General features: G+C 54.4%; 2 protein-coding genes across 5 annotated transcripts; one reads left to right on the top strand and one right to left on the bottom strand.

Moving 5' to 3' along the window:
• TSSK6 (testis specific serine kinase 6) lies at positions 1 to 1,678 on the bottom strand. Its single transcript, XM_082381910.1, has one exon. It carries the CDS (start codon positions 1,276 to 1,278, stop codon positions 457 to 459), a length of 822 nt encoding a protein of 273 aa, XP_082238036.1. The 5' UTR covers positions 1,279 to 1,678; the 3' UTR covers positions 1 to 456.
• A 184-nt stretch (positions 1,679 to 1,862) lies between these two features.
• On the top strand, positions 1,863 to 10,410 carry NDUFA13 (NADH:ubiquinone oxidoreductase subunit A13). Of its 4 annotated transcripts, none has more exons than XM_082381914.1 (5): positions 1,863 to 1,998; positions 8,023 to 8,101; positions 9,516 to 9,635; positions 9,931 to 10,000; positions 10,218 to 10,410. In XM_082381914.1, the coding sequence occupies exons 2-5, from the start codon at positions 8,031 to 8,033 to the stop codon at positions 10,335 to 10,337; spliced, it is 381 nt and encodes a 126-aa protein (XP_082238040.1). In that variant the 5' UTR covers positions 1,863 to 1,998; positions 8,023 to 8,030; the 3' UTR covers positions 10,338 to 10,410. The 4 variants fall into 4 exon arrangements, with proteins under 4 accessions (XP_082238040.1, XP_082238039.1, XP_082238037.1 ...); XM_082381913.1 differs by having other exon boundaries at positions 1,864 to 2,002; XM_082381911.1 differs by lacking the exon at positions 1,863 to 1,998 and adding an exon at positions 2,079 to 2,228.
• Positions 10,411 to 10,519: the final 109 nt, after the last annotated feature.

Below are 10,519 nucleotides of genomic sequence, written 5' to 3'. Positions count from 1 at the left end.
GCCAGGTGCGAGAAAGAGCGAGTTTATTGCAAGTTCCAAGGGGGGCAGCGCCTGGAGCGCGCCGTCCCTCACCGGCATGCGCGGCTGGCTGTGGACAGAGGCCCTCCGCGCGCGTCCGCTCGCCAGCAGCTTCTCCAAGCAGCCACTGCCCGCCGCGTAGCGGTCGCTCATTCCGCACGGGGGCAACGTTTCCCTCTCCTCTCGTCCAGCCCCTTCCCGGGGCCTTCTCTCGGGGAACCGAGGAAGCGCACGCGCCCTTCTGCTCTTGGGATCGTGGCGGACGCGCTGAATTCCAAACGGGGACGACTGCCGCCTCCGGCGTCGAAGTGGGAAAGGGGAAAGGGCGCGTGCGCAAGGGCGCGCGGCGGCTTCGCGGAACTCCGGAAGCGCGCTTCTTGCGCGTGCGCTGCGCTTGCGCAGTGCTCGGGGCGGCGGGAATGGTGGGAACCCCGGCTTCTAGCCGGAGTCCCCCGAACGCAGCCAGCAGTTGCGCGCTACTTGGCTCGCGGAGGGCCTGGCCGACGGGCTGAACTGCAGTAGGTCGGCTATTAGGGCCTTGCAGCGCTCAGACAGCTCGAGGCCATCGGGGTAGAGAACGCCGCGCTTCTGACGCCGGGGCAGGCCGGCGATGTCGGAGTCGTCGAAGGGCATGCACCCGGTGACCATGACGTAGAGCACGACACCCAGACTCCATACGTCGTACTTCTTGGGGTCGTAGGGGATGCCGAGGAGTACCTCGGGCGACGCGTAGGCGGCCGAGCCGCAGTAGGTGGTGCTCAGGTCGGGGTAGCCATGCGCCTGACGGCCGAAGCCGAAGTCGGTGAGCTTGACGCGGCGTTCATCAGGGCTCAGCAGCACGTTTTCGCACTTCAGGTCGCGGTGCACCAGGTGGTGGTCGTGCAGGTAGCGCACAGCACCGGCGATCTGCGCGAAGAGGTCGCGCGCCTGCCCCCCGGGGATGTGCCCGTTTCGCTGCACGGCCTGCAGTAGGTCGGTGGCGGCCGCCTCCATCACAATGTACAGCTTCCCGTTGCACACCTCGATGAACTCGAAGACGTGCACGATGTGCGGGTGCCGCACGCCCCGAAGGATGGACAACTCGCGTGGCAGGAACTTGTTAACGAAGTCTGGCGGCGCGCGCCGCCGGTCCACCACCTTGATGGCCACCGTGCCCTTGTATTTCTTGGACGTGGCCACCTTCACCTTGGAGTAACTGCCCTCGCCTATCGTGCGGCCCAGCTTATAGCCGAGTTCGCTCAGAAGTTTGTCGCCCGACATGGTGGCGCCTGGGGCTCGTGGGGAGCAGGAGGCGGCTGCTGTCGGTGGGCGGCCGGACTCCGATCTCGGGCCTAACCCATGGCGCTTGGCACCTGCACACCCGCACCCCCATGTGCCCACTCCCGGGCCCCCACCGCCGCGGTGCCCTTTATTGCCTAGGTAACAATTTCTGCCTTGTGAAGTGACCGCGAGCGTCACCCCGCCTCGGGGTGGGGGGTGGGGGCCCAGGCCCCGCCCCGTGGTGCCCCCCAAGGCCCTAGGGCTTTGTGACTCATAATAACTCTGAATGGTCCAGTTCCCGATGAGAGGACACTAGCAAGGCGTCCCGACCACCACCAGGAGTGGAATCCGTGCCTGGGATTGGGGCGGCTCCTCATGAGTCCGAATCTGAGTAGCAGCCGTCCCCCAACTTCGTGTACTCAGCCCTGACCCTGTGGAGCCCTGGGCTGCCCACAGGGCCCCCCGAGGGGGAGAAAATGGGGAAGAGAGCTGGCTCCCTCGGGAGCCTGAGGTTTCTAACTGGCCTGCACATCGCCCCAGAGGGAAGGTGAATGGGTGGTCCTTTGGTGCAAGGACTCTGGCGACCGGACGGGCTGCAGGCTTTGACACCGACTGAGCCACGCCCCAGGTGGGAGAAGAGAAAATAAGGACTCTACGGCCGCAGCTGGGGGCGTGCAGTCGATCGCGGGCCCAGCTATCCGAGCTCTCCCACGCACTGGGGTAGGTAAGTGCACCAGCGCCCTAGGTTTTGCAGCCGGGTCCGAGACCGGCGCGGCAGCTTCCGCCACACTCATCATGGCGTTGGTCGCCGTTGCGTAACTTCCTCTCGCGACGGGAAGTGCAGGGTCCTGTAAGGATGGCGGCGTCGAAGGTGAAGCAGGACATGCCACCGCTGGGGGGCTACGGCCCTATCGACTACAAGCGGAACCTTCCCCGTCGGGGACTATCGGGTCAGTGTCGCCCTGCGCCGGGGTGTCAGGGTCTGGGCCTTTTGGGCGCCGCGGCGGGGTCGGGATGCCGGGGAGTCTAGCGAGCCTCAGTTTCCCTCTCCATATGACGGGAGGCGGAGTTCCAGGATCCCCAACAGCTTCAGTACTAACAATAACGACAACTGCTGCAGTTTGTCGAGCATTTACTAAGCCCTTTGCCTCCTTGGAACAGCCCAAGAGGTCGGTCCCGTTAATTATTCCCATTTTACAATTGATGAAACTGAGGTTAATTTAGCCCGCGCCGCGAGCCTTCCGCCACGTTTCAGTTTCACAGGTGGGGAAACTGAGGCCCGAGAGAGGATGCGACCTCCCCACAGGGCCACCCAGAGCAAAGCTGGGGCCGAAACCCGGAATACCGAGAGAATTTAAAAGATGTTCTGAAAAAAAAAAAAAAAAAGACGTTATGTGCAGTGGTTCCTCCCCCAACTTCAGGCTATCCCAGAATTATGTGTTCTTAAAATTGTCAGGGGTTCTAAGTAACGTTTTAAATTTTTTTATTGGGTTCAACACAAAAAAATGTAAGTGAGAAAGTAAAAGGCGCCCATACTCTGCACCCAAGGATAACAGAGAAATATAAAAAATGTAAAACGAGTTAAGAATGAGTACTTTGCTCCAAGTCATTGAACTTTACATTTAACCCTGCGCATGTTATGCAAATTATGCCTCAATTAAAAAGCAAAAAAATTCATGGGCATAGTTTCAAAAAAAAAAGTTATAATTCAAACAGTAGAAAAGTTATTGTCAGGTGAAAACTCAGGTCTTCCCCCGCCCCTTCTTGGCTTTTTTGTAATCCAGAACAAAGGTTGGCAAACTTTTTCCGTAAAGAGCCAGATAAATATTTCATGCTTTCTCTGCCAGATGGTCTTTATCCACTATTGCTGCTTTTTTTTACAACTTTGCAAACCTAAAAGTGTTCTTAGCCCGAGGGACGTACAAAAACAGGTTACAGACTAGATTTGGCACCACATGGGCACTCGACTCTAGACTCATTCCTAGATTCAACAAATATAAAGTGATCTGAGTCTCTTCTTAACACCCAGGTCAGTGCACTCCTCGGGTGTGTGGCGTGAGGTCTGTTTATACATGGATAGTTCTGTGACCAGGCTGCAGACCAGGCTGCAGAAGGATCCTAGCCCTTGGGTCTCCCTGGGCTTCCCACAGTCAGCATCTCTTTCATTTTTAAGTCACAAATGTGGCCCATATCCTGGTCCTCTTCCAGTTAATAATACAGCAGTGCCTCCCATGTGCCTCAGATACCACCGATTGGGGTTGGGTCTCACATCACAGCCCTTGACACCAACTTTCATTGCAGCACAGACAGACCCACCCCAGTCTTTCCTGGTTGCAGAGGGGTGAGGAATATAAGACCACACTCCTTTCTGGGATGTGGTCTTTGTTTATGTACCTGCATTTAGTGATTGTTGAGTGCATCCATGGTGCTGGGCTATGTCCTGAGGAGCTCACTGTTTAGCTGAGGAGACAGACACACCACTCCATAATTTCCCATCGTGGTCAGTGCCGAGGCCCAGGATAACTGGGGCTTGCTTTAGCCAGAATGGGCGAAAGGACCTCTCTGAAAAGGATTTCCCCAGGCAGAGGGAACAGTAAATGCAAAGGCCCTACAGTCTGTCTTGCACCCTGCCCTCATCCTCTGTCCTCCAGCCTTATCCACAGCTGCTCTCTCCCAATCAGTCTTGCTCTTGTCAAGGCACCATGGCCCCAAGCCTGGCACCCACTCCCCTTTTCTCTGCCTGGCCCACTCAGCGCCAACATCCCAGAACATGCCAAGCTGGCTCAGGCCGCCTTTAATCCACGCTGCTACCGAAGTGACTGCTACCCCCACCTTTTCCCTTTATCTCTCACCCCCAGCTCTCCTCTCTCCACTCCCACCTGCACCCAGCGAGTGGCCCTTTCTTTTTTTCTGGTATCTTTAACATTTTTATTGAGATGCACATGCCATACCATACAGTTCACCCATTTCATGTGTACAGATCACCAATTTTTAGTCTATTCACAGTTGTGCAACCATCGCCATGATCTAAATTTACAACATTTTCATCACCCCAAAAAGAAATGCTCTACCCGTTAGCAGTCACTCCACATTCTCTCCCAGCCCCTGACAACCACTAATCTGCTTTCTGTCTCTATGGATTTGCCTCTCATATAAATGGCATCATTCACTCTGTGTCCTTTTTGTGTGACTTCTCAGCACTTTTTTTTTTTTTTTTAATGTCTGAAACATTTATATTAACATATTTCCATACAAATAACCCAATGAAAGTTTAGTATTAGTTGTTTTGTTTGTTTTTTTATACTGCAGGTTCTTATTAGGCATCAATTTTATACACATCAGTGTATACATGTCAATCCCAATCGCCCAATTCAGCACACCACCATCCCCACCCCACCGCAGTTTTCCCCCCTTGGTGTCCATATGTCCGTTCTCTACATCTGTGTCTCAACTTCTGCCCTGCAAACCGGCTCATCTGTACCATTTTTCTAGGTTCCACATACATGCGTTAATATACGATATTTGTTTTTCTCTTTCTGACTTACTTCACTCTGTATGACAGTCTCTAGATCCATCCACGTCTCAACAAATGACTCAATTTCGTTCCTTTTTATGGCGAGTAATATTCCATTGTATATATGTACCGCAACTTCTTTATCCATTCGTCTGTTGATGGGCATTTAGGTTGCTTCCATGACCTGGCTATTGTAAATAGTGCTGCAATGAACATTCGGGTGCATGTGTCTTTTTGAATTACGGTTTTCTCTGGGTATATGCCCAGTAGTGGGATTGTCTCAGCACGTTTTTAATGCTTATGTTGTAGTATTTCAGTGCTTCATTCTTTTTTATGGCTGAATAATATTCTTGTACGGATGGACCACATTTTGTGTGTCCATTTACCACTTGTTGGACATTTGAGTTGTCTCCACCTTTTGGCTGTTACGAACAGTGCTGCTGTGAACATTCCTGTACAGGTTTCTGTGTGAACATATGTTTCCTTTCTCTTAGGTGGAGTAGAATTGCTCGGTCATATGGTAACTCAACATTTAACATTGTGAGGAACTGCCAGACTTCCCAAATTGGCTGTACCATTTTCGTTCCCACCTGCAATGTACGGGAGTTCGAATTTCTCTGCATCTGGACAACACTAATTACTTTCCATTTAAAAAATTTTTAGCCATCCTAGTAGGTGTGAAGTGGTATCTAGTGTGGCTTTGATTTGCATTTCCCTAGGGACTAACAATGTTGAACATCTTTTCATGTGTTTATTGGCCATTTATATAGCTTCCTTGAAGAAATTTCCATTCAAATCCTTTATGCATTTTTAATTGGGTGGTTAATCATTTTATTATTGAGTTTTAAGAGTTCTTTATATATTTTGGATACCATTCCCTTATCAGGTATATGATCTGCAAATACTTTCTTCCAGTCTGTGGGTTGTCTTTTCAGCTCATTGATGGTGTCATTTGCAGCACAAAAGTTTTAAATTTCAACGAAGTCCAATTCTATTTTTTCTTTTGTCACTTGTGCTTCTGGTGTCATATCTAAGAAACCATTGCCTTATCCAGGGTCACAGAGAATGACTTCTCTGTTTTCTAAGAGTTTTATGTTTTAGCTCTTAGTACATTGAGGTCTTTGATCCATTTTGAGTTAATTTTTGTGTATGGAGGGAGGAAGGAGCACACTTCTTTTGCATGTGGCTATCCAGTTGTCCAATTTGCTGAAAAGACTGTTCTTTCCCCATTGAATTATCTTGGCACCCTCGTCCAAAATCAATTGACCATAAATGTGAGGGTTTATTTCTGGACTCTCAGCTCTGTTCCATCAATGTACATGTCTATCCTTATGCCAGGGCACACTGTCTTGTACACACAGCTGCGTGATAAGTTTGAAGAGTCCTCCAACTTTGTTCTTCTTTTTCAGAATGGTTTCAGCTATTCTGGTCCCTTGCATTTCCATATGAATTTCACGATCTGCTTGTCAATTTCTGTGGGACTGGGGCGGGAAGGTTGGGATTCTGATGGGGACAGCTGAATCTGTATCTCAGTTTGGAGAGTGCTGCCACCTGAACAATGTTAAGTTCCGATCCATGAACACAGGATGCGTTTCTATTCATTTAGGTCTTCTTTACATGTGGCCCGCACCCCCTTCTGGGCATGCCCCTCGTTGACCTCTCCCACCAGACTGGCAGCTCTGGAGGCACAGACACCCCCTGAGGGCCTGGGGCCTCAGCCTCACCACTGTCAATGAGGAATAGGTGAATTAGAGCTGCATCATCTTAAAGGCCACCTTACCTTAGTCTTGGAATTTATCTTACAGATGGGCCCACACATGGGTGCCCAATGTTGAGGGCAAGAGGTCCTCACAAAGACAGTCTCTCAGTCATTTCCCTGGGGCTGGGTCGGAAGAAGCAGCCCCAGGCCTCTCTGCAGCTGTTGCAAATAACGGGCAGCTCTGATGAAACACTCCCACCCAATGGAAAGAACGTTGAGTGCCCAACGCAGGTGGTCAGCCACTGTGGGAGAGCCATGGGTGCACTAGGGACTGGTCCTGGGCACTCGGCCCTCTCAGGAGAGGTCCTACTTCTGAGCACAGGAACCAGGGTGCCCTCGCTACCTTGTGCCCCATAATGTGGAAGTGCCTTACCCTGAGCTCATGTTTTTAACAGGTTGAACTAAAGGGATTAAAAAATTGAGCCAGTTTCTCATTATCTCTGGGTCCAACAGAGGTGCCAGAGGAGCCTTGTGCTGGAGACGAGCTGAAGAAGAAAGAGCCCCCACTTTGTCCCCCCACGAGTCCCAGGAAGTGGCTTTACCCACCATTTGCCGGTCCTTTACTGGGTGTTAAATGGAGCTTGGTCTGGCTGAGCTTGTCAATTCATCCCAGCAACCACGAGTTCTGTCCAGAGGAGAGACTGAGGCTTGAAAGATGAGGTGGTGCAGGACGAGCCAGCCCCAGCCAGGCCCCAAGCGTCCAGACCTCCCTGAAGACCCCAGCAGGCTCATGGCCTGTCAGAATTACAGCACAGGTGCCCACGGGTTCTCAGTAAATATTCATTTCGGCCTCTGTCTCCTGGGGTCCCGGGAAGGGGCTCCACCCCACCGGGCTGGGAGGAAGCAGCACCTGGGAGCCCAGGGGGTGGCTGGGCAGCCCCTGCAGGGCACTACCTGCCTCCGGCAGCCCCATCCAGCCCCCTGTGGGCAACACACAGGGAGGTGGCCCAGGCAGCCAGAACCTCCGTGGAGCTGGGACGCAGCGTGGACACCATCCTTCCCCATGGGGACCAGCTGGCTGAAGGGAACCAAACAGCCTTCTAGGCAGTGGCGGGGCCAGGGCCACCCAACCGTAAACGTTTAGGCCCTCAGGCCCTCTCATAGTCTCTGCCAGGCCTGTACCTTCCAGGAACCCTGGCGTGGGGGCAGAGGTGTAGCAGCCTCGCAGCCTGGTGTCCCTGCCCGCAGAGTGGGTGAATGGGATAAAGAGTGGGCTGCAGCTGCGGGGGAGGGGTGTCCAAGGGAGGGGGCCAGTGGACTTTCCACAGAGACAAAAAAAAGTAGTCTGAACAAATAGGCATTAGAGACGGTACTGGCCATCTCTGGCAGGGGGTTCATGAGGGCTTTTGCCTTCTCCCTCATTCATGTTACTGGAGTATCTGCACAGCGAGCGGGTTATGCTTCAGGAGAAGAAAGGACAAGGTGGCCTGTCCCACGTGCAGGTGCTGAGCAGCGCCCCCTCTCCCCGCAGGCTACAGCATGTTCGCCGTGGGCATCGGGACCTTGCTCTTTGGGTACTGGAGCATGATGAAATGGAACCGCGAACGCAGGTAGGCCCTGCGCTGGTGAGGAGGGGAGCGTGGGGACGTGTGCCTGTGGACTTGGTGTACCTCGGGGCTCCTTGTCAACTCCTCAGGCCTCAGGGAGTGCAGGCCCTGACACAGCAAGTCCATTTCTGGGCTTTACCCTCAAGGAATGACTGACTAGTAAGCAAGAAGCTCGCCTCCAGATGCACTGGAGGTGCACTGGGTGCCCTTGACCTCCACCACTGGGTACCCGAGGGTCCACGTTAGCATAGCAGAGGTGGAGGTGGAGGGACAGGCCCGTGATGCACTCTCTTAGTGGGTTTTTGTCTTTTTGTGGGTGGTGATCAGGTAATGATGATACAAAGGCTTAAAAAGCAGATCGTGCAAGACAGTGGCCGGGCCAGCAGTACAGGGCCTGAGGGACCCAGGTCTGCAACGGCCTTGGTTGGGACTCTGGCCGCCTCTGAGCTTGCCCAACGCCCCACCACGTGGCTCCTTCTCATTGGCTCCCAACGATCTGGGCCCCTCCACCCTCTCCCACTCTGTGTCCTGTGTCCTTAGCACCCACCTTGAGCTTGCCCACCCCCAGCACAGGCGGTGCTGGAGAAGGCCTAGCACGTGGAGGGCGCTCAACATTGTTGAGTGAACTCAGGAGCACCTGGTGGGTGCTGGACGCTGGGGCCGCCACACTGGACAGGCAAGACCAGGCCCAGTCTCCCAGAGGGACCCAGTAGTAACCACGGTGTGTGACTGTGGTGAGGGCAGCAGCCTGGAGCGGGGCTGCTGTCCTGGGGGATGGGGAGGGGGTGGGAGGGTTGAGGTGGGGGCTGAAGTTCACCCAGACCCTTCCTTGTGCTACTGTGAGATTCCTAGTGATGAGGGGACAGGGCTGGAGGCTACCCCCTGGGCCACATCACTGGGCATCGCTCTCCCCACGCCGCCCAGCACAGGTGGGGCTGGTGGCTTGGAGATGCCAAAAATCAGGGAGAAGAAAGGAGCTGCCCATGATGCTTGCCCCCCCACGGTTATTTTGCGGTGAAAGGGATGTGATTTTGTAAAGTCCAGAACCCGATGATGAACGTTCCCCACAGTTAACTGCAATCATCAGGCCCGGGCTATTTTTAGGATTTAAAAAAAAGTTTTGAACAGAAAAGAAAGTGTGAAGCCAGCAGTCTTGTGGACTGACGCTGCCTGTGTCAACTGCATGCACCCCCCCATCCCCCGTCTCAGGCTGCTGGTGGGCAGAGCCCACTGCCCAAGCCCTTCCCCCTTGCTTGCCTCTCCCCCAAACCCCTTTCCAGGGTAATGCATGTCCAAGGGCCTCATCATCTGCCCCCCATCCCACCATGGTCTGATCTGAGTGTTGGTTTTGGGATTTCACAGGCGCCTGCAGATCGAGGACTTCGAGGCCCGCATTGCACTGATGCCTCTGTTGCAGGCAGAGAAGGACCGGAGGTGTGCCGCTGGGGCCAGGGTCGGGAGGTTACAGGCCTGAGTGCTGCAGCCTGCAGCGTGGGATAAGGCCAGAACACACATGGGGACCGACAGCCATGACCTTGTACGTGGCTCCAGGGGATGCCATCGTCCTTGGAGAGGGCCCCAAACTTGATTTGCAGCAGAGACCCAAGAGGGAGAATGGAAGGGCTTCTGGAGGAGGGGGCATTGGGGCCGGGCAGGAGGACAGTAAGAGTTTGCCAGTGGAAGAAAGGAAAGAAGAGGAGTCAGCATGTGCAGGGTTGAAAGCTGCAGGAGGTGATGGGGAGGTGGAGCAGGGACAGGTTTGGCAGGTTTGTTAGGCAGGGGCCCCTCAGGGTGGTCAGGCCTGTCGCCCACCTCCCACCCTGTCCCCGCAGGGTTCTCCAGATGCTTCGGGAGAACTTGGAGGAGGAGGCGATCATCATGAAGGATGTGCCAGATTGGAAGGTGGGTCTTCAGCAGGGAGGGTGGGGGTCTAGGCCACTGCAGAAATGCAGCCTCCCACAGAAAACCTGGGGCAGAGGGGTAGTGGGTGCCCAGTGCCGGAAGGGGAAGGCAGTTTTGGGTGTAGGCACAGTGGCTGCCAGGCCTGGTGGGGTCCCAGCAGGCTGCATGGGCCTAAGGGGTTAGCTGCGCCGCCACCCATACCCTTCTGTCCCCGCAGGTGGGCGAGTCCGTGTTCCACACAACGCGCTGGGTGACCCCCACGATGGGCGAGCTCTACGGGCTGCGCATGAACGAGGAGATTCTCCGTGCCACCTATGGCTTCATGTGGTACACGTAGGCGCCTGTGCCCCTCAGACCACTGGACCCCTACTCCCTCCCCACTAGGAGAGAATAAACGCTCTGGAGACTGGCCTGCCTGTGTCCTAGGGACTGAGTGATTGGGAGTTGGGGGCTATGGGGTGTCACAGGAGGTGCAGGGACTAAGCAGAAGATACCAGTGGGATGGCCCCTGGATCACCC

Source organism: Balaenoptera borealis (genome assembly GCF_965194805.1).
Source record: "Balaenoptera borealis genome assembly, chromosome: 2".
NCBI classification, from domain to species: Eukaryota; Metazoa; Chordata; class Mammalia; order Artiodactyla; family Balaenopteridae; genus Balaenoptera; species Balaenoptera borealis.
This window is presented reverse-complemented; position numbering and strand designations above follow the sequence as displayed.